This window comes from Anser cygnoides, chromosome 31 (assembly GCF_040182565.1).
Source record: "Anser cygnoides isolate HZ-2024a breed goose chromosome 31, Taihu_goose_T2T_genome, whole genome shotgun sequence".
Taxonomy (NCBI): Eukaryota; Metazoa; Chordata; class Aves; order Anseriformes; family Anatidae; genus Anser; species Anser cygnoides.
This window is the reverse complement of record NC_089903.1, coordinates 2442452-2467184: the sequence shown is the minus strand read 5'-3', so window position 1 is coordinate 2467184 and position 24733 is coordinate 2442452. Positions and strand designations below refer to the sequence as shown.

At 34.1% G+C, this 24733-nt stretch overlaps 2 protein-coding genes across 2 annotated transcripts in view; one reads left to right on the top strand and one right to left on the bottom strand.

Annotated features, from left to right (window-relative positions):
- LOC136787812 (adhesion G-protein coupled receptor V1-like) overlaps positions 1 to 6245 on the top strand; it is a 154966-nt gene extending 148721 nt beyond the window's left edge. Inside the window, 2 exon segments of the mRNA XM_066985141.1 lie at positions 693 to 882; positions 2511 to 6245. Coding sequence (XP_066841242.1) covers positions 693 to 856 — 164 coding nt within the window. The 3' untranslated portion in view covers positions 857 to 882; positions 2511 to 6245.
- LOC136787897 (dystrophin-like) overlaps positions 3627 to 24733 on the bottom strand; it is a 100084-nt gene continuing 78977 nt past the window's right edge. The window contains exons 5-10 of the mRNA XM_066985305.1: positions 23667 to 23855; positions 23150 to 23331; positions 15974 to 16124; positions 13076 to 13195; positions 5724 to 5825; positions 3627 to 5619 (exon numbers count right to left, since the gene is read on the bottom strand). Coding sequence (XP_066841406.1) covers positions 5416 to 5619; positions 5724 to 5825; positions 13076 to 13195; positions 15974 to 16124; positions 23150 to 23331; positions 23667 to 23855 — 948 coding nt within the window. The 3' untranslated portion in view covers positions 3627 to 5415. The remainder of the gene's footprint in view (positions 5620 to 5723; positions 5826 to 13075; positions 13196 to 15973; positions 16125 to 23149; positions 23332 to 23666; positions 23856 to 24733) is intronic.

Sequence of the window (24733 nt, the reverse complement as noted above, 5' to 3'; positions counted from 1 at the left end):
AAAATGGAGGCCTGGAGAACCCCACTGGTGACTGGCCGCCAGCCTGATGTATCTCCATTTACTTTAACCCTCAACCCATCAGTCAACGTTCACCCATTGTGTTATGTATCTGTCTGGCTATATGCTGGACGTTTTGTTCAGAAGGACACTGTGAGAAACAGTATCTAAAGCTTTGTTGAAATCCAAAAAGATTACATCTACTGGCTTCCCTTGGTAAAGAATTGAAAATGGTCAAGAATATTTCATACAAACTCCTATACTTCTGAGGTGCTGTTACTATAAAAACTGCTGGTAAAGCTGACATAGTGGAATGGACAGATTGCACTTCACAAAGCAATATAACATGACAGGTGGAGCAACTCCAGACATCAAAGCATGCCTCAGGTGGTGGTATAAATCAAAAAAACTAATAGCTGTGTGGCTTTATAACCTTAAAGCTGCACTAATGTTAACAACTATATCAACATTTCAAACAATGTTTCTTCAAACATTTGTTGTGCTTTGCCATATACTGCATATTAAAACTGGGGAAAAAAAAAAAAAGGTTTCGAGAAAACTAATTTTTAACCCCAAAGCAGGGTTTAAAAAAAAAAAAAAAGAAGAAAGAAACAAACAACAACACAAAAGAACATCAAAATAAGTAACTTAGATTTGACAGTATTGAAGAACCATATATTCCTCATCTTTCTCAGATCTCAGCAGGTCCTCGTTATACAGCAGTCATCTCCCAAGGAATCCAGAAGGCTGGGGAGTCTTGGGAGCTCTCCTGAGTGTGCAAAGAACACGGCAACACAACTGGGAGTCTGGAAACCCCAGTGTGCAACCTCTGCCCCCTGGGAGTCACCATACAGCTTGACGGCATAGATGCTAATGGAAAACAAGGTATCTACAGTCTTCCTTACATCTGTACTGCAGTAAACTACAAAGGGATCCAGAAGCTCCTGGGATCTTTACATACAAACCTCTCTGTAAAGTAGGCTGTTCAAAGATCCAAGAGACATCCACAGCATCAGCTGCCACCTGGATTTTTTTTCATTTTAATTTTCTTAACTGTACAGGTTTACCTCATTCAGTTTTGTACATTAATTATTAATTCTCTGCATACTTATGGGTACTAACCAGGGCCAAATTATGAACTCTTTATGCAGCTGAGGGTTGCAATGTAAACCTCAAGTCTACACATTTCAAAAGGGGTAATTATACAATTATTATAGATAGATTATAGATAGAAGTAACCATACATATACTTTTTTGCAGCCATATGCTCCAAAACTATAATATAAAACACATCTAAGTAAATAAAAATTTGAAGCCTTTGTAAACATTATTATGCCATTTATGTGTGATTTGAAACATCGTAACCACTGATGTTAGGTACCATGAATACCAAAATTAAGTTGACATCTCCCTAAGAAATAGCTACTACCACAATTCATATTTAACAATCTGTTTACACAGTAGCAGATCTAACACAGGGAGCAGACTAGGTGTAAAATAAATTACCAGCTTAAATTTTGCAAGGATTACTATATTTTACCTTTCCCTGGGGCCTAAACTGTCAGAAAAAGCTTGTTTGAAAGCTCCATACCATCAAAACCATCAGAAGTTGTACTCAGTGAAACATCATTAAAAAATTCTGTCTTTCGATGTTTTATTTCCGACCTCTGTTGATGTCAACAGCTATGGAAAATGAGTTCAGCATCAAGCCAAGATACATAGAGTACAACCAATAAATGAAACAATACAAAAGGAAGGATGCTAAAACTTTCTGTCAAAGCTACTGCTCACAACTACCTAATGCTCTTTTGTGATAGTAACAGTTAAACTGCAAAAACATACTGGAGGATTCTGTTTTCACATTTCCTTACTGAAAACGTGCTGGTGTTCTACAGTAACCAATACATGCTTTAGTTTTGATTTTTTTTTTTTTTTCCAGTACAAGGATAGACTTCAAGCTAATATCAAAATATGTAATTTAGCTATATGCAAGAAAATAAACAGGACTGTTTGCTGCAAGAAAATAAACAGGACTGTTTGCTTTATGAAATTAATTATCAAATAACTCAGTCATAACTTCTATCAAGTGCATACTGTAAACTCCAATATTTGAACATTATAAAGCAGTTTCCTTATTTGTGGTTAATGTGCTTTCACCAGTTGTTTTTTTTTTGTTTTGTTTTGTTTCCAAGTTTTTACTTTAGTTATTACTGTTTTGCTTTTACTTAAACCTCACAAAAACATTCTTTGCTCATTGAAATATTATAGCAAGCAACATCTGCTGTAAATTAATTGGTTGGCTGCTGATTTATTCGAGTAAGAATCAGTGTTAATACAGTATCTTATTTATTTCTTCTAATAAGTAAAGAAATTTGCATTAAGTGAAGCAAGTGAAAATTTAACTATATGCTAATCAATTGAATTTATTAATTGAATTAACTTTTTTATACCTTTGCAGTAGTTCTCAGCATTTTATATTAAAAAAGAGTAATACCATCCCCTTCATTTTACAGGCTGCAAAACTTAAGCGCAGAACATGGAAACAGCCTATCAAGCCCATGCCATAACTGCCAATGAAATTTCACTTCATTCTGCACACTTGTGTTATGCCTTCTCCGTACATAATATCCTCCAATTTATTTCATGCTCTATGTCACCCTTTGTCTTGTGTAAGAAGTCAAAGATAATAATAACACAGTTATTCTAGGGAAATATTTTTAGAACTGGAGCAACAAACCTTCAAGATCAGAAACAAATGACCACAAGTCAGTGTTAATACATGAGCAAATACAAAATATATAAATAGCATATATAAATATATACATTATATAATTTTAATATAAAATATATAAATTCTGAATGAATCCTCTTGCACAAGCCATTTGATATTAAGAAATACTTTTTTTTTTTAAATAATAAAATTTACCTGAACAAAAATTCTTACAAACAGATATTGTGGGTACTATATATAAATTAAGAAGAAATCTAATTGACTTTATACCAATTAAAAAGAAAAAAAAAAAGCTAGAACTGGATGAATTGGTAATTGATCAAAAATAAATTTCACCGATTCATTTCAGCTGGTAAAAATTAACAAAGAAAACTCGACTGCTAAAGCCAAGCAAAAAGGAGAGAGAGCACCATAATATTTGGGACCTCCTGAATCTTTTTTTTTTTTTTAGATGGATTTCAAGTTCCCACTGTCCAGAGTGTATCCTAATTTCCATATATTAGAGCATTCTGACACCAAATTGAAAATCAAAGTTTAATTTACATAGTTTTAGTACAAACGTGTTTTAATTTGCCTCTATTTTCCAGTTTGGCAGAATGACATCTGAGAAAGAATCTGCAGAGAACTAGTATTTGTTAATAACGGTGAGCCTGCAGTCAATTTTTGGCAAACATGTTTGTTTATACCAAGTGAAATGATCAGAATTTGGGCTGCCAAAATCTCCCAGCACTTGTAAAAAAGGAATCCACATGTAGAGAATCCCAATCCTTCTGTTTAGGATTCGGATTATCAGACCAGGTAGTTCATGTAAAATAGGACAAATAGGCTGGAAGCTCTTCTGCCATATCATGATATCAAAACTAAAAATCTTAAGATATGATGTTCATTCCTACTGAACTTGTTTGAAAGCAAACAAAAAAACACTGCAGTTTGTTACCATACTGTTAACAGTATAAGCATTTTTATGTTTGTAAAGAATGTATGTGAATTCTGATTATTACAACCCTAGAAAAGGCTGGCCTAATTATAATGGCAGTTTTTCATGACAGCTGCTTCATTACACCCAAACACATCACTATGTCCAAAATAACATAAACAAAAAGACAAGTACGACTTGCACATCAGTGTCAGCATATAATGATCCCACTGTCCCCTATTTCTAAAAGCCAGTCCAAGAGTTGAAAAATGTATTTCCTGAGAAGAATTTTCATGTGGGTAATGCATTAATACAAATTCCGTGTGATTCAGAGAAGACTAAAATATTAAACTGTCTTCCACAGAACTCTTGACAATTCAATATTGTGTGAAGGTAGAAATATGTCACTGGAATTTGGAGAAGACTGCTACTGAGTCTAAAACCTGATAGGTCCAGTCTGATAAAATAATCACTTTCGTTATTATCATGTTGAAACATTTAGTTCCATGGCAATGCTTTTGTTACAGTAACAATTAACAACACAATTAGCTTTGTAAGTGTATGTCTTTATTTCATTAACTATATCTATGAAAATACCATTAAAGGCAAGTATTTCCTTCTTGGCATCATATTTCCAAGCAATTCTAGAAGGTATCCAAACTGGTCTTATCTGTAACACTTTCAAACCATTAATAGCTTTCTACTTCACTATTTCTGATAAATGTTTCAACCTCCACTTCCAATCTCCTCCATCATCTTGCGAAAACCCAGAAATGCTAAATTATTGAATAAATCTCAGTTTCTTGCTATACATTCCTTTTCATGAAGGGACTCTAGAGCATTGTGGGTTGCCTCTAATTCATTACTCATTAATAAAAGGATTGAAATCAATGTCAAGATTGCTTACAGGTTAGATTACTAGAATTTGCAAGAAGCATATACACAGAGACAACTGACTACATAAATAATTCCTTTCCTTTACATGAAAGTTGACTTAATCCTAAAATAATCTTAAACCACAGTCCAAAGTCTTGAAATAATGCCTAGGAGTCTTTTTTTTTTTTTCTCCTATTGACAAAATAAATGACAATATCTGTTTAAACAGAAGAATGAAGTTCCTAAGTTCAAAAAGAAAATGAAGTTCCTAGTTACAGTACTAATTTACCCACTTTAACAAAAGCATGGACATGAATGTTTCCTTTCCTCTAAATGCATAAGCAGTCATTCTTTTGTATAAGATAATTCCTAACACACCATTTTATTTTCAAAGCTCCTAATGTTATAGAACCAAGTCCAGTTTGTGCCAAATTTTGCATTTTTAGAGGTAAGGCATCTTTTTAAGCCAGTGAGAAGTACATTCCGTCCATAAAGACGATGAATTGTAGAGTATCTTCTGAAGAATAAGACAGAAGATAAGTTGAAAAGGGTGTATTTCGTGTATGCATGTGGATTCCCAAAACACAGTTGAGGTAAAGTTGTAAAGTAATATTAATATTAAAAGTTAAAGCTTTTGTGTCTTTAGCTTTTTCAAGTTTAAGGAATGTATAATGGATTTTGCTGTATGATAATTACTTACATTAATATGTCTTTGTGCATATATATAATCACATATTTAAGACACAATGCTACTGCAGTTCACTAACTTTTGACAGAAGAGACAACCAAGAAACATATCTGTTAACAAGTTAACTTACTAGCAAGATCATGGACCAACCAATTCCATGCACTATTCCATAACATCCATTCCCAGAAATATGAACCAACTATTCTATTAAATTGTATTATCTGAGGGTAGGATAAAATCACATGCACTCATATTAATGAATGGGAAAGCTGAGCATAATATAGGACAATAAAAAATACATACAGCTAGTTTGCGTAGACTGGTCAGCATTTCATTTTGATCTTTAAAGCCAGTTGTATGAATTTTGCTCAGAGCATCCTCTTTCTCAGTAAGCCACGCATCAAAAAGGCACTGAAAGAAGATTGAAGAGAACAGCATGAAAAGGCTTCATTCAGGCCATTCCTAGTGCAATTTTTGGAAGGACGTTCCAATTTATAACTGCTAACGCTACTCACCTGCTCTTCTGCAAAGTGCTGCCATTTTCTAAGAATATCTTGCAGAAGGACCCATCGCTCTTCTGTCCATCTGCAGATGGCTGCCCACCTGTTTCCAAAGTGCTAGAAGGAAAGAAAAACACAAAAAGTATTTGATTACATTTCTTAAAACAATGCAATCTGATCTTCCTATAGACATATATGTTTGTGAAAACACTTTCATAACTCACTTTTTGCAATCTTAAGTCCTTAAAATATGTTGCATGTTACACTGAAATAGATGTTACCACTTACTGAAATAAGACTCAAATAGAGAGAATAGGCAAAGTGATATAGCCAGAAAGAGGGAGATAATTTTAACAGTAATCTAAAGACACATTTTTCTGTTAAGTCTTTGGCACTGTGCTGTCAAAAAAACTAAAAATAAATAAATAAATCCATAACTTTATGAATCCCAAAGCACAACTACTTGAAATGTAATTACAGGGGCCCAAACAATTAATTGTAACAATAAAATATCTGTTTTTTAAGTTGTTCTGTCAATGCAGTTGATCTAAGTTCTTTTTTTCCTTTACAATATTGCCGTAAGAGAAAAAAACCTTTAAGGTAGCAGTAGCACAAACCCCAGTGAGGTTTCTTGTATATTTCTAGCATATGCTACTATATAGCTGTGCAAAATGCTATGTTGTTCTTTCCCTCATTTTAACTGAAAGTGAGCATTATCACTTTACTTAATTTTCCTGTCAACCTTGAGTGAAAAATGCCTGAGACAAGATAGGACTTACTAGAGCTGTGATGGTGCAACATGCTGTAAAACTTTTATTGTAACAAATTACAATGATTTAATTACCCTTGAACACCATATGCAAATTATTCAACTCCTCCCAAATACGAAACCTTATAAAATCTGAAGGATACTCTATACTACTGTGTTCTTATTTTCCATCAACTTCAATTGCATATGTATTGACAAAAGGATTTTTTTTCCTTTTTCCTATTTATTCATATTTCATATTTTTGTATTTATTTTTCATGGGGCTATAATTTAACTTTAGCAGAATTTAGTATTCAAAATGTGAATTCTTAAAACCAGGGTATTTAAATATTATATCTAACTGAAATGCATGTAAAAGATCCAAACGTACTTTCTATCAGGATTGAAAATTTTATTTTGCACTTCCTAGGAAATGAAAGGTAAAATTTTAGGTTGCTGTTTGAATTTGTGGCTTTAACAATTTTATATCAAAGTAAAAAGTAAGCAGATTCCATATTTTTCTTTTACTGAAGGCTCACACCATAATAAATCTTGCAGACTGAACAGGCAGTTGTCATGACATTCAGTCATATCATTACTGGTGAAACACTTTTGCCTTCAGCTTAGTAGGAAACACTGCAACATTTTATTCATTCATTTTACCTCTCATCATTAAATAAATTTGTAAATTGCATTATAATTGTTGCAGAAAATAATTGATGACCAGCCAATAAAAATATCATTATCTATTTATTTATTTATTAAATGCCCTTTGTAGGAAACTCATGACTTTAAGATAGTATTTTTTGGCCTCACAGGCTAAATACTATGTGTACTGTAATGCATAGTCAATAACGCCTTTTCTGCATAAATTATATTTTGACTAATTTTACTGATCTGAAAAACTAAAAATCTTATGTAGCAACATGATAAATTATGTTTACTGTCGTTTGTCCTGAATCTGATTACATTTCCACTCTAGCTCTAGAGAATTTCAACCCTTTTTTCCAAGGCCAGAAGGTAACCTAGCATATCTGCAAATATGCAGCACTAATACAGTTTTTTACATTCAAATACAGGTTTTTTTTTTTCCGTTTTTTTTTTTCTTCCCCTTGGAATCTTTGCTTGCTGATTACTAGTTCAGAAATCATGAACATATCATTCCTTATAGTTCAGATGGTTCTTCTCTGAAACTCTTTCCTAACAATTCCCAAAATTCAGGGTAATTATTACTAGTCAACTACTAAAAAACATTGTAATGATTCAATAAGTCAAAAGAAGGGGCTTCTTGTCATTACATAACAATGTCCAAGACTAAATACTTCATTTTCCGTATGTCCTTTTTCTCCACTAGCAGAGGAGAAAATTCTGTTTGTAAAATTCTATATATACAGATAGTGAGGTGAACCACATTTGGTTGTTTTGGTGCCTAAAGGTCTGAGTAACAACAAAGTTTATGGATGCTAATTACATACTGTATTTTTAAAATACACTTAACAGATTTTACTAAAAGATACATAAATAATCCCAAAGTCAAGAAGCAAAAGTTTTGGGACATTAACCTCTGATGTAAATCAATGTTTTAGTAAAGTCTTTTCATGACCAGACATCTCTTCACTGGTAAAAGAGATCTAGATCAGAATAAATTACTCTGCACAAAATTAAGTGATAATTCAAAAAAAAAATCAGGTAGATACAAACTCTGATGCAAGCCAAATGCAATCGTGTGGGAACTGTGTATGAGCTGAATAGTGACTACTGAATCAGATGGTGCTCAATTTTGCATCTTTTTTCACATCAAATAGTACTTGATGCTGTAAGTAGCCTGTGTGATATCTGGAAACTCAGGCTGCACCACGGTTTTTGCTCCCAACACCCAGGAAAACATAACTCCAGAGAACTTGGCTGAATCCAGAGTAAAAAGTAAAATGTCTTCTTGCGCCTTTGAAATGCCTATTTTTATGACCCTAACTGGAATTTTCAGAGAAATTTGCATGCAAAAGAAACTTTTCTTGTATTGAGAGGACTCTGAAGGAATGTTCTTTATGACTACAAAGGGCAGAAGATAAAACAGTCCCAGTCTGCAAAAAAAGGTCAAAGTAAGCAAGTACATGAACAGGATAAAATGAAAAAAACCAGTGCAACTCTTGGGAACACTGGAGTGAATGTATAAAAAAAGTGAAATAATAAGCCTGAAGTCTGCAACTAATAGAAGAGGGTTTTTTGGTTTTTTTTTTTTTTTGGTAAGATGCTTTTTTAAATAAAGTAATGCTATCCACTCCATAAAGTAATGAGAAATAATTATTTTTTTCATATATATATATATGCAAAATCAAATTTAAAAACAAGTGTTTAGCACATTCACTGAATTTCCCCTGTGCAAAATTTGATGTATTTCTACAAGAACTAGCTATACTTCACCATCAACAAAAGGACAGTACCCTGAATAATATGAATATACACTAGACTGTGTAAATTACACTCTCGGTTCCTTTCCTTCAGCAGCCATCAAGCAGTATTTGATACATCTAATGCAGATCTCATTCCAGCACGGATCCCTGAAGCTTGGGGAGGACTCAAATTTGAATCAGCCTACCAGAGTCCTTAAGGGACCAACTGTCTGCTGGGTATAATTAGAGTAAAAATTCCCTACCTTCAGGGCTTCTTAATGTCGTTCAATCATTTCTCTTGGCTGAAGGCAATTTCCCCACACTTACTGAGAAATAAGTCAGACTATAGCAACTGATTCGCTAGCACAGTCCTCTGATTTTGCAGCATGAAATACAGATTTGAGCCTAACTCTGCATCTGCCTTTTTGGTAGATCTTTGGACTGCACCTATCGCGGTCTTGGAGTTACACGTCTAAATAGCTAGTTCTCGACAGCAGTATAAACCCACAGAGTCTCACAAAATGTCTCACTGATATGTCAAGTAAAAGTAGATGTAATATTCACACTCACCCATGCTAGCTGCAGTCTCTCAGACTACCTTGTGGCAGCAGCTGTAAAAAGTCGTCTTTTTTTTTTTCCCCCTCAAAAAATGTTAGCATATGAATATGAATAATTTATTGCAGGCAATGCTTTTGGCTTCTACACCATTAACTGCCTCTTAAATAGGACTCGGACATACATATATATATATAGATATACATATATATGCATGTAAGCATACATATATGTATTTTATATATATATATATATATTTGTATATACATATACATATTTCAGGAATCACCATCTCAAACCTTTTCAAACAGAAAGACTACTGAATTACAGCCGCTTGGATAATGCAGTCTCAACTATTACATGGCAGTAACATTTCACTTTCTTCAAGATCTGATCCTGACCAGCATCACTCAGGCAGCCTTATTAAGTCTTTCGTCTGACAGCACACACTCTTGTTTTGTTCTGCTTTTAAAAGTCAGACTGACAGATACATAATCAAGCTTTGAACTTTGCTCCACTGTGCTTTTGTCAAATGCTTTAATGGGTGGGCCTGTGAAGTCTCTCCTGTGCTTATATATTCAGTTTGCGAGTGACACGTGAATAGAAAAAAAAATCCAAATGATGTTCTCATACACTCAGGAAAGGCGATATAACATTTTGCTAGGACAGTGGGTGAACTGTCGTAACTCCTAGGCATAAAGGCATGAAATTTTGCAGACACCCCTAAAACCCTAAGCCCCATGACCTTTTATCTGTATTTTGTTTTTACTGATACTTGGAATACTGCTACATATTCTGTGACTTTCAGAGCAATGGGATTATTGAACTTTTCTTTCAGACTCTTCTTTAAGAGAGTACGATTGAAGGAGGGAGCTGTACAGCAGCAGGACTCTTCCACACCAGCCTGCACACTGCTCAGAGCATGCCTGTGCTGCAGAATACAGTGCCTCGGGAATTCCCTTGCTGGCATCATTCCAGGAATATACCTGGAATGACAGTGACAATACAAATATAACTCCTCAGTGACAGTAACAATTGGGCTTCCTTTATCTGAATAACAGCCACCTTCTCCACTGGTACAGTTAAAAAGAGACATATTTCCATTGTGCTCCATTTACATACATTATTCGTTATGCTTCTTTAATGGGGTAAACACAACACAGTAATGTGTGAGTTCTATTTACTGAAACTGCTAATAAGCTTTTTATTCTGTAGGCTTATATAGGTTCTCATAAAATAAACAGAAGACCAAATTAAAAACATTAAGAGCCCTCAATCATTTTTACTCATGCTTACACTGACAACCTCAGTGAGTTTCCTGTATGGTTCTTGCTATACTTGAGTACTTGAGTTTTGTTGCACATGCCTTTTCTGTAGGACTTTGGATTCCATGTCACACTTACAAGACTAGAATATCTGCTTTCCATCACTCCATCTTTTAAACTGGTTGGCTTTCTCCACATACCTAGTTTAAAGATAATCAACTCTGCCTGTTGTGGGGAGGGGTAGGGGTAGTAGAGAGTGCTGCTGTGACCCTATATTTTACTGAAGAACATTCATTCTCCAAAATATGAGATTAGATTAAATGTCCAATAATCCACAGTCCTCTATATTTTTTCCCCACACTGTTCAAAGATCTCAGTTGTATATCTTCTGATTTATGAAGTATATTAAATATAGAATGTCTTTAATATTTATCACTTTTTTTTTTTGGTCATACTTTACCATAGCCCTCTTTGCAAGAACCTGCATTTTACAAACATAGAATAGTATCCCAGTTAAACCTTTTCCCATCTATTTTTTAATTTTACTCTTCCATTCGAGCTGTTTTCTTAGTTTAGCTAAGCTTATGGAACCGTGAATTTGCAAGGGATATGCTTTATTCCAATGAAGAAAATGCAAGCAATTGGCAAGAAATTCTGAGATAAAGACTGTCTTGAGCTGGTACACCATGATTCTGACACTGAAGATAAATTTAAAAAGAAGTAATAATTGATAGTTAAGTGTAGGCTACATTGTTTCTTTCCCAGGGTTGTGTTCCCTGATGTCTGAGCAATTTGTAGTGTCAGTGTCCAGCATCTTAGTCAAATGTGTACTACCTACACTAAATCCCAGACTAATTACAGATTTATTGGGATTGGTACCCAAATTGGCTAGATTCAAGACAGCATACGCATCTGTCTGTGCTGTGGACATAACTTCCAGCTGAATGTATTGAGAGTTTCTCTGGAGAAATCTTGGCCTTTAATGATTGAAAAAGAAAGAAAGAAAGAAAGAAAGAAAGAAACAAAAAAAACAGAAATCTTTTTATTTCCTTGAGCAGTGAAACAAAGTGAAGGAAACTACTTTCTCCTTTATAAAAGAGAAAACTGGAAGGAACTTTGGTTCTAATACCAACGTACTTCTTGAGCAGTGGTCTGGACATCTGACCACCAACTCAGGAATATCTTTCTTCCTGATTCCAGTCAATGTCCCAATACCAAGCGTCCATCTAAGTTCACTCAGAAGTTACAGTAAGACCAACACTTTTTTTTTCCTAATATATATATATATTTTGAGAATGAAATGCTAAACTTTCTTAAAATAAAGTTTGACAATTTTTAGATCATCTAGGTTGCTAGTTTAATCACAAATATGTCTCTGATGCATCATTTGAGGAGATACTCAAATAATTGTTTTTATAAAATGGAATATACAGAAGTTATTGTCTGTTGTTTAGACTGCGAATCGAAAGGCAATGGAGAACAGGTCTGAAACAAATTGAAAGGATGTTGCTGCTAGCTTCTGCCAATGCTGGTACACTAGGAAGCCTTGTCATAATAATCCTAAATGATAAAACATTAATAAAACAAGTGTACAGAAGAGGATATACTCTAGAAAAGGAGAAATGAATCTAAGGACAGACTGAGATAATTCCCTTTATTTCCTACAAAATGTGTTCAAGTGAAACTATTGGGAAAGAAACTATACCTTTCCCCCCTAAAATTTTCTTTTTTTAAACCAACGTGTTCTTAATATTTTTGATAACCATTATTTGTCTAGATGATCCTTCACATGGTTGGTTTTGCTTATTTTTGCTTAGTGCACATAGTTGGTTTTGCTTATTTTTTAACAGGTCCTCTTTCAATTTGATGGGGCCAGTATTAGCATTAAAAACAAAACAAAAAACAACAAAAAAAACTTATTGGATATCCTTTAATACGAATGTGCCTTTAAGCACCTAACAGTGGATAATGACACATAATGCACTGCAACACCAAAATATACCACATGCACAAGTTTCCCATCAGAACAAAAATATTTCAGTAAACTCACAATCCACTTAATTATGTAGGTTCCTGCATGCTATGTCCTTCTCCTTAACTATAGCAGAGAATCACATTCCTTCTGTCAGTAGTAATGAAATACAGCTGATAAACAAAAGACGAACATTTGTAATTTGGTCTTGAGTATAAATAAATCAGGTTGATACTGAAGGCACCAGAAAAGTTGCTCTAAGATCTTTGTAAAATAACACACCTGTATGTACCCATCTATACAAAAGTCGTAGTCAGAAATATCTCCTGAGATACACCAATGTATGTTACAAATAGTTCTTATTCAATCTTATTTCACTTAAAGCCTCTGAAAGCTCTTTCTCTGAGACAGAAGTTCAGTTCTCTCAGTTCAGTTACCTGAAGCTGCTCTTCCAGCGCAGCAGTAGCTTTGTCTCCACTGTTTTCATCCACCACCACAACCATATGGGTTAGAGAGTTCACCTTTACTTGTTCCTGTTCCAAATCATCTTGAAATGCCTATAATTAAAACATAAATGTTGGAAAATATATTCCCAACTAAGAAAGCGCTGTGTATTTGGAGTTTCCCTAACTAATGTGAATAACTAACCAACTGCAAGAACCCTGTAATCCTATTGCTCTCAATACTAAGTATATTTACATGCATTTTGTTACAATAGTGTGCACATGCTAACAAAAGCATATTTTGTAGACTTCTATTCCTTTCATGAAAATAGCTTACTATTACTCACTCGCAAGGCATAACTCTTACAGTATTTTAGACTGAAAATTTAGCATGAGAAAATATTTGTTGAGTTGATGTAGTTGATGATTTATAGATATCATTACAGCATCTATACATAACAATAGCTCACACATTTTAAATAAACAGTGGATTAGATTGTGTACTTCATTAGCATATTAAAATATTTTTAAATTTCAAAAGTTTTAAAGTTATGCATTTTTTACATTAAACAATCACATATGATCTTTGGCTGGGCACTCCCACAAACAACATTAATAACATAGGATGAAACTATGTTGATGGTTCAAGATTAGGAAATACATGCCACACCCTTATTGCAGAAACCAGGACAAAAATTGAGAGAGGCACTTGATGACTTCTGAACATGAGAAAAAAAAGGTTTCTTGCCTGTTGAATTTTGGTATTCAGCCTGCTACAGGCTGTTATAAAATTCAGGGCTGGTTTTTTTTTTTTTTCCTTACTGAGAAATAATAAACTGCTAAAAGTGAAGAAAAATCTATAACATTTGAACAAACTGGTATTTGAATAATTCCTAACTTTCTCAAATCTCTACAACTCTTGACACTTCTCTGACCCTCCCAAATTTCCCACACTTCATGCAATATACATCTAATCAATTGTTCCCTCCCTCCTCACAGTTCATATAGAAGGGCAGTGTGGAGGTCTCATACATCTTCACTCTCTTCAGAAGACAGTCTACCGTATTGTCACTAAACATTTAACCTATATATACATATATAGGTTATAAATATATAAATATATATAAAGAGTAAAGGGGAAAAGAAGAAAGGATTTAAGGTACTGGAACCTCTTAGTGGGTTTTAGTGTCTCCTCTTTATTTTCCTTTTTTTTTTTTCCTTCCCTAACTTTCTGTGCAAGATGGAGAGTCCACCTTTCTGCTTGTTAACAAAAATAAAGCCAGTCAAGCTTCTGTCACTAAATAGGGAACTGAACAACCAGATTTATCTGCTTGGTCTCTCTGCTGAAATGCAACAAGAGGACAAGTGACAAAGATGGGAAAAACAGGAGCTAAAGAAGCATTGGTACTGAAACTTCAAGTCACAGAGAAGGCAATATTCAATTTCTTTTCATTTTTATCTATCTCAAGCTTTATCTTAATGTACTAAGAACAAATTGTAAATGTTAAACTCCTAATAGTTATCCCACTGTATTAAATTACTGGGTTCTGTATTTTGTTTCTTAAAGAAAACTTGAAATACACCCTCATCCCACTCACCCAAAAACCAGGTATCCAGGATCACCTCCTACCTGACGCACTTTTTAGGTATTTATAACTAGCTACCAACCAACAGAAGAATGTGGATAAACAAAGTCCTGGACCATGCCACCAACACCTGAGTAGAGTGCTCCAGTGATTAATACATATGTAGTATGATAGTCACAGTCTGAAAAATAACATGGTTAACTGTATATGCCTAGTCACAGTGGAAACCTTAACTGTATTACAAACTATGTTAAACTTTACCCTATCAATTTCCTGCTGCTTTTTCAAGTAGAAGAATTCACTTATGTATGAAGTGATGCCCCAGCTGGAGATTAGATTAGGTATTTTAAACCTTTTAGGTAAAACACTTCAGTTTTATTTGAGGATAAAGCAATAATAATAAAAAACAAACAAAAATCCCACACATACAAAAAAAAAAGCCATATGATAACGTGGCTTAACACAACAACAAAGGAATTCACAGACTTTTGATGTTAAGGCATACATTCATTATCCTAAGACATTTCAGAGTTTTAATTCCTTCATGGGCATAGCGTGAGCTGATTTATTCATAAGAATCCTTTTTTCCAACTTTCATGCCACTTGCTTCAGAGAGCTAAACTATAAGCAGTTATCAAGGACTGTGAAGTGCACCAAATTATTAAAACAATCCTTAAAATTCAGACTTCTTAACTTTATCATGACAGTTCTTGATCAAGGAATAGGGGGTAGAGCACTCATGGATCCCTAGGTTCAGGTTACAACCAGGGAGAAAGTGACTTATTTCCTGATCAGTATCTGAAATATGGCAAAACCAGGATGGAAAGTGATGCAAAAATGCAAAAAAATCATTGCAAATGCAAGGAGTAGAGGTGTGAGTTTAACACATACTGTGAAAGACGTGAGAAGTCAGCAAACCAATGAAATTAGAAAGTTTAGTCATTTTCTAATCCCCAGATTCAATTTGCCCTGAGCTAAAGGGCTGTTCTTTATAATTAAAGCATCTATTTTTACCATGCAATTCACTGGAGACAATCATTTGTATAAAGGAACTTGTTTAAACAGGAATTCATTGAAGGCAGTCTTAAGACTAGAGCATGCCCTATGCAGACCATTTGAATCCAAATTTGTAAAAATATCTCCTCAGCTTGTAGAGAGGGGAAATTTCAGGGACTTAAAATGTAAGATGTATATACATGTTGATGCGTGGGGAAAGCAACAAAAACTCATAAAACTCCACAATTGCTCTAATTCCTGTGTGTCTATCAGATCACAAATTATGCAGTACATGAATTCCATAGCATACCTTATGCTCTTCTACTTGATGTTTTAAGTCCTCTAGATCCGGACCTAAGGGCTCTGAATCTATTTTCTTTGTCCTTTCCTCTGTTTTTGTTAGCCAGTCAGCTAATTGGGCTAGTTGCTGATTCTGCAGATCCATTAGGATTTTATGTAAACTGTAAAACAAAGAAATAAACATTTCAAATTATACATGAAAAAAAAAAAGAAAAAAAAAAGAAGAAATGTCTGCCCTGTATACTATTAATTATCCATGTTAATTCCCTAAGTCCAAAAGTAGAATACAGACTGCAAACTATACAACAGCTTTGCAAGGTTTACTCTTATTGTTTCTGTCAGGAAACTTAACTTTCATGTAGAGAGTTTCTTAACTTTCTGGAGAGCTGGGCCTTTTAAAATTTATTTAAAAAAATAAATAATAATAATAAAATGTTTTTTAAAAAAGTTACGTAACTGCTCAGCACAGGTTTTGATTTCAGTCTTAAACCCTATTCTTTCCAAAATGAAACCAAACCAAACAAACAAAAAACCTTTTTTGGGCATTTTCATTGTTAAACTGATTTTCATGAGGCTAGATGTCAAGCCAGAGTAAAAAATATTTTCAAACAGCCATGTGAAGATTTGTTGAAACAGTCTTGAATTAGGCAATAGTTTAGATGAAAGAGTCTAGAATTAGGATTATTTTTTGTTAATTATTATATTATTTATTAGAACCTGAGTACTGGATGGAATTTATAGTTTGTTAAATTTTTGTTCTCCAGTTGCATTTCTATTAAAGCTGTTTGAAAATTCAAGATTCCTGCTATCTGGTTTCTTGTATTGACTATTACAAGCATTTAAAAGCCCTCAGACATATGTACTTAAAAAGTTCCTTGAAGTTAAGGCTATTATACAGAACAGATTATTAAACTATTCAGTTATTCAGCACAGAATACTCTCAAAAATTAAAAAAGGAAATACTTCAGTTTTGCCTAAACAAAGTATTTTGATAACTCCAAATCAACGTATCCAGAAATCCATTACAAATCCTTCACATTTCATACTTACCATCCTCAGAAATCCTCCAATCTTGCCTAAACAAAATGTTCATCTCATCAAAAGAACCTTTGAAATAATATGTAAACTAGTGCTGAAAAATGGAACTAAAAGTAGTTATTTTTATTACTCATATTTCCTATAACATTGGATTTTTAACTTATCAAGCCAAAGTTGCTGTCCATGATGGCAAATCTGGTGATACCATTATAAGTTATACTATGCTGCTTATACCTGAAGCACAACGCTTGGACCACACCATTAGAGTTTGCTATTCTCAAAACCTAGTCTGAAGATTTGAAAATGTGAGCTGAACTTTCACACCAGAGGAAACTGTCATGGAAGAAAGACTCTAGCTCACAGTTCTATTTTAATTCCTCTTATTTCTCAGTTGGCTCCTTTTTGGCTTTGTGAAAAAAATGTAGCCAAAATGAGAAAGCTATTGTAAAGTTTGTCATTGTGCAACCAGTGGCACCAAAAAGTGCCCAGATTCACATTGACTTTCTTCCCATTTGTTCATATTTTAGATGAACAAAACATAAGAATATTTTTCTCCCTCAACACCTGCACAAATGCAGACTGGCAGAAGTGCAGTGTGAACATACTGCTCCAAAGAAGTGTAAGAGGCCTTGTCCGACACCAGTTAGTCAACTAACAGGTGCTTACACAAATCCAAACATATAGCTTTTTGTCACAATTTCAAGGTATACTCAAATAATGCAATTACTTCTGGGTTTGTCCAAACTATTTCAGATTTTCCCAAGATAGTTTGAAAAAATCCAGAAGTGTATTATTTTGAAAATAACAAATCAAAATATGTCCAAATTAAGTATCATTCTGTATTTTCCCAGGCATACCTAATAGTTTTCAAAATAATCACAACAGAAGATTGCATTGAACATGTAGATAGCTACTTTTTGGGACACTTACATTCTCCTGAACCAGGATTTAATATCTGTCAACATCAGACATACTGTGTCTGATCCCATATCCCATTTGTAGCCCATTTATATTTTAAGGTACGTCTGATACTACAGCATTTCTATTCTTGAATGTTATGTTATTTCCTCCATTTCAATTTTGAATCTTCTCAGAAGGAGCCAAACATTTAGTCTCCAACAAGCTTTTTATACAATTACTACTTGCTATTTATGCAGCTAAGTTAAATACTGTATACACAGTTTTAACTCATATTGTAAAAAGAAATTGATAAATAGATAAATTTCCAGTACTATTCTCTATTTGTTTTTCTCTCATATAACTCATATTCAATTTGTTAGATATGATTGCTTATTATAAGCATATTTATAAGCAATCCCTGGGAGCACCTGTTGATTTATGAATACAAAATACTGCAAATTCTGTTCTATACATTAAGTTATAAATTCACTTTCACATTTTACACTCATGGGCAGAGCTGCTGTTTAGAAAGACCTAGAAGGGCTGGAGGAACAAGAAAGTTTATGACATTCAACCAGGACAAATGCAAAGTCCTGCACCTGGAAAGGAAGAATGTTTGGAATGATATAGGATGGCGACTGACTGGATGGGGAAAAGCTCTGTGGAAAAAAGCTCTCTTGGGACAGACAACAACACTAGCAATTTATCTCTGGTTTATTCTTTGCATCCGGACAAAAGAGAAAACCCAAATTTCTGAGAATTTCTGAAACAGAAATAATTGAGTATTAGTAGTAGCCATAGAAAGATGAGTCAAGCCAGAATGTCTTGGAACAGTAACAGAGAGGAAATGTGAAAAACATCTGGGAAACAAAGAAAGAGTAGGAACAGTGTACAAGGGAGTCCTGAGGACGTGTAATATATCTTCTACTGCAGAGCCATGGATACAGAAAAATGGAGAAACTGCAGGCAAACATCAAAGTGAGCCACCTCAGGAAATAATGATTTGGGAAAAACAAAACAAAACAAAAAAAAACCACTGTAACAACTTGTTTTATAATAGTATTATAGTTATGGTCATATCTTGAAAGGTACTTTACTGGTCCTGGATAGTACTGAAATAGAATCAGTTGTTATACCTGGCACTTTACAAAGCTATGCTATTTTCTAGAAATGTTACTAATTTTTAAAGATTCCAGTTGGTAGTTGTTGGAAGGTAAGGACAAAAGAAAAGAAATCACAGGAACAACTAGAACTAGTAACAGAAATCTTGATGGAACCTGAGACACAGAAAAAAAAAATGATTCCAAGAAATGGGAAGTGTTCCATTAATCCAGATGACTAAATAGTAAATATCAAACAGAAACACTTGTGAGCTTTTTTTTTTTTTGCATTAGATTTCTCATTATTTTTTTCTAAGAACAGAGTGTAATGGATATTCATGATTCTCTGTCTCTCTCTCAATACTGTGTTAATTATCAATCAGAATGACCAGAAGATACACATAGTCCCTTTTCCTCTCTAATCACTTTATTTCTTTAAGGGGTACAGTACAGGACGCTGACACCCTGCATTATATCCCATGGTTCACAAGGATTAGCTACCTCCATCCCTCCCTCATTTTCAAACGTGTATTTTATTCTCTTACTCAATGTTCTATAAACCAAAGCATTACAGATATTAAATACAATGCTTCATCTTAGCGAAGTTTTAGCAATAAATGAAATAATAAACGGTATAGAAAATCTGGTAAATTTGTTTTAAAAGTAACAAAAAGAAGATAGGATCAAGTAAATACTTATTGTAAAGAAAACTTACTATTCTGAAGTAAGGAGCATAAATGTGAAAATAAAATACATAAAATAATCATGTCTGATTCTTAAGCAGAAGAATGTTGCTTTCTTTTTCCAATTTCTCCAGGTTCTTTCTGTTTTTCAAATTACTTCTATAAACATCTGATAGATATTTTAATACTTATATACCTCAAGAGTTTATTGTAATCTTTGTTTACAGTATGGATCTCATTATTTTCAAGCACAAAACACTTTTCCATTGAACTGAATGTGCTTTAATAGTTGTGGAATTCCCCATAAAGTGGTAAATTGCATTAAGTTTTCCTCTCCAGTGGTTCATTTATCACTCTGAGATGCTTTATTATAAAGAATCCTATTTGGGTGGGAGGAAGAAATGAAAAAGCAGGCTGTTTTCGTTCAGAATGTTAATGTGGTGCTTGCTGCAAGAGTCAAATATAGAACCATAGAATCATTAAGGCTGGAAAAGACCTCCAAGAACATCTGGTCCAACCATCCCCCTACCACCAATGTCACCCACTAAACCACTAAGCAGCACATCCAACCTTTCCTTGAACACCCCCAGGGACGGTGAGGCCACTACCTCCCAGGGCAACCCATTCCAATGCCTGACCGCTCTTCCTGAGAAGAAATGTCTCCTCATTTCCAACCTGAACCTGCCCTGGCGCAACTTGAGGCCATTCCCTCTAGCCCTGTCACTAGTTATCTGCGAGAAGAGGCTGACCTCTGGCCCCCCACACCTTCCTTTCAGGTACCTGTAGAGAGCAATAAGGTCTCTCCTGAGCCTCCTCTTCTCCAGACCAAACAACCCCAGTTCCCTCAGCTGCTCCTCACAGGACTTGTGTTCCAGGCCCTGCACCAGTTTCGTAGCCCTTCTCTGGACACGCTCCAATACAGAGTGAATACATGGCAAATCCAATTTGTACCACTTTTAATCAATTGCACTGATGTGTTCTAAAATTACTCTGATATTCTGACCTCCTAATCATTTTTCAAATATTAAGTCCCTTTCACTTTTATAGTATTAGTTATCAGGTTTTTTTTTGTTTTTGTTTTTTAACTCTTTGCTGATTACTTGCTTTTGTTTCCCCTGTGCTGTAGTGCAGGCTACTTTTCACTACACTTCCTATTGCCATTACCACAGAGGACAGACAGCCTTGCTGCTCTTATCGCCACAAAAAAAATCTCTGTTTGGATAAACATATCACTGTTGCCTTAAAGACAAGATTACAACAATGTGCTCAGAAGATTATTCTCTACACCAAAGTACAAGATAGATTCTGTAAGTTTAAATTGCGTATAATAACCCAGAAATATATTACATTGTGATATGAAAGCTGTTTAAGTTCATAATCCTCCATCTGGTGCTTGAAATGGAGTTTTGACCCAATAGGTAAAAATTAGTCATCTCTAAATACACCAGTCCTGAGAAATTTTCTCTTGCTCTAACCAAAATTTTATTAAATATATCACAGTTTTTTTGTTTGTTTTGTTTATTTTTTGTATAAGAAATTAAATAGTAACACAACATTCTCTGTGAAGCTCTTATCTTATTATGTCGTCTTCTGATTTTGTATTACCCAAATATAACGTGTTTAAGAACATCGTAGACTGTTTGATTCCCTGAGCTATAGCTGCATCTAGAAGTAAATTGAATAGTTGGTATCAAAGGGTATATTTTAGTAGACAAAATACTATATACACATAGAGTTGAGATTGCTCCATGAGTGTTGTTTTAAATGAAAATATGGCAAATAAAAACTGCCTACACCAAAGTACATAGATTCTACTATCCTGGAAAACAATTCAGTTGGAGGAAGTTAGGCTGAAATAGCTGAAGTCCATCAACAATTTTATAGACTCTCAAAGATATGCAAGGTCATCAATGGATAAAACCCATCAGTGAGAATAATCCAGAAGAATCCACAAGAATCCTCTTACCTAACATGGAGCAGCTGCTGGCTTCTTCTCACAGAAGCCACCCCTGCAGCCCGCCGCTACCAAAACCTTGCCACATAAACTCACTACAAGAGCCCAATATGTGGTGTCCAGAGCAATGAGTTTATACAGCCCAATATTTGATCTCTAACAGTTACAAAAGCAGATGAGAAGATGCTGGTTCAGGAAATCACGTATCTCCCCTAAAGCTTCTTATTTTTGTTATAGTCAGGATGTCAGACTAGTGGCCTGACTAAAAAAGATATTCACCTTTTTATAAAGATTACAGTGGCAAAAGGACTTGCTCTCCAGATGCACTGAAGAAACAGAAGAGTTTCTTGCTTAGTATACGTGCATTGGGTTTTTCTGAGAGAAAAATTAAGGTCTTGGCAGAAAGATTTTAATGAAGTCTGTCTGGATAAAAGTCCAGAGGAAGCCAACATGGATCTCAGACTCAGGTTGTTTGCCACTGCATTTATTTGTCTTTGCTGTATCGAATAGCTATATTCTTCAGTAATTAACACTTCTTGACTATAAAGAAGCTAATAGTGACGTTCCATTAATTTTAAAATTTCCACTGGATTTGGCTTAGTATAATAGTGGTAAACTTTGCCATTGCTTCCCTTATACAGAAAGATCAGTAGGTGTAACAAAATACTATGAATTTGAAACTTAGTTATTATATCAGAAAGAAATTAAAAGACTCCACATGAAAAAAAGAAGTTTGAGGAAAAGGAATGTGAAACAGAGGTACCTAACAGACTGTTTCTTAAGACAGGAGGAATGCAACTCACACACACAAAAAGCCACTTTCAATTAATTTCCTGTGTTAACTACTCTGTATCTTGCAAAATAAATTACTCCACTGTAGCACAATCACAAGGTCTTACCTTTATGGACTTCCTCGTACTAGATATTAATACAAAAATCAAAATTTCAAAATAAGACTTAAAAATGTTAAAAATAATTCAAAGACTAGTTAATTAATAGTTTATTTTTTCTACTTTTAATTGTCTTTCTACTTTAAGCTACAGATCTTGCACTTTTCTTGGATACTGTAATTTTTCCTCAGATAAACCCATATGACAATACTGTCTGGAAAGCTAACCTTCCATTTACTGCTTTTATTGCATCAACTTTTATAGGTTTTAAAGATTTGTTTTCATTTTCTTTTTGCATCTCTGTAAAGATTCTCTCCCTTGTAGCTAAATATTGTGTGATACTTGTTGAAACAACCAGAAAAAAAAGTGGGACAGGTTATACAAATTTTCATTTAAATGCTATTAGTGTCCAAGCTGTTGATAGCTGCTGATCTGTGCAGCTTCTGGTCTCAAAGCAACATGTAAGCTTCAAGATCACTACCCATTAAATTTCTGGTTAGAAAAAGAGCTTAGACTGAGTCTTGTTCACACTGAAGTGGAAGAAAGCTACAGCTGTTACTGAAGTTCAGAATTGTTCCAGTCAAGCTCAATATATATTATTTTACCTAGCATATTACTTACTTGCTTTGTTTTTCCATACTTGCTACCCTGAGACTTTCCCATCGAGAATTAAGTAGATTCATTTGTTCTTGGATTTCATTTTCTTCCTCATCTGAAAGCTTCCCAATTGTTAGTAGTTGACTTCCAACTTGCAAAACATTGCCAACACGTCCTTGGTGAGCTGTTAATTCCATCATAAAACCCTGACAATAAAAACAAAATCTTGTTTTAGGTTTGATTCTTTGGAAGGAAAGAACAGGCTTTGGAGAAATATCTTTGATTTCACCACGTTCCAAACCTGATTTTCAAATTTGCTTTTTTTATTTTTCCAAACCCTCCACAAACCTTGTACAAACCTTGTAACACAAAACAGAAATAAACACTTTCACATTTTGCATATGGTGCAGTTTCCAGTATTACTTTTAAATTCTCCAAAAAAAAATTAAAATTATATATATATATATATATATATAATATTCTTTAATTTATTATGGGATCCAAGCAGGAAAATGACTAACACAAGATTATAAACATGTACCTCATGGGTGTGAAACTGTTCTTTAACAACTTCTACATCACTGGATATATCTCCTTGTGCTTGTAGTGCATCTTCAGCAGAGAGAAGCCATGTGAGTACTTCTTCTAAAGCAGTTTGGTAGTTGTCAAGATCCATTTTGGACCCCATCACTGTGGTGGTAAATGTTCTTTCTTCAACAGTTTCTAAAAACTGATCAAAACCAAAAAGAGAAATGCATATAGCACCTACTCAGAAAGTTCTGCAAAGGAATAAAGAGAATCCAATTGTCTTGTACAATAAAACAGTTTTTTATAAAACAAACAAACAAAAAATTCAGATGGCGAATGAGTGGGATTATATATTAGAATTTCTGCTAATTGACCAAGATGGGTTAAAATTGAGGGAAATAACTAAATTCAGATTAAATTAGATATTTTGCCTTGGAATTTAACACTTGTAGCAACTATTCTGAATAGCTGCAATATTTAAATTGTAACTGTAGAGTGGTGTTATACTTGTTTTTCAATAAATACTCTGATTTTTCATTTCTAGTTTACTGTTTCTCATTGAAGTATTTTCACTTGGAACTATGAGAAATTTATTTTCCAGAGCAGCTAGTAAAATTATATCATCAAAAAAGCAGCAAATTACATGCTGACATTGCAAAGAAACTAAGGAAAACACAATATGAAAAAGAAGAAAAAAAGCCCATTACAGTACAAGTAATGCTAGGCCTGAACTACCCATGGACACCCATTTTGTTGGAAGCATTCTGGAAAATTGAAAAAAGCCCAAAAATCCCATGCCAAATAACAACTTTTTTAAAACAAACAAAAAATCCATTACCGTTAATTCTCTTTCCCTCAAAGGCCACCCTCACATTTATTCTTTAGAAGCCAAGTGACTCATACAAGTATAGAAATCACGCTTACATACTACTGGGTAAAGTCAAGAGAAATCAATAGCAAGGATTTACTGATTACTCTAATGTTAAAAGACTAGGACAAAACAGAAGCCAGAAAGAGGGACTTGATACAGAAAATGTCATCTCATATTTCTCAAAAAGTTCCGAAGAAGTTTAATCAATT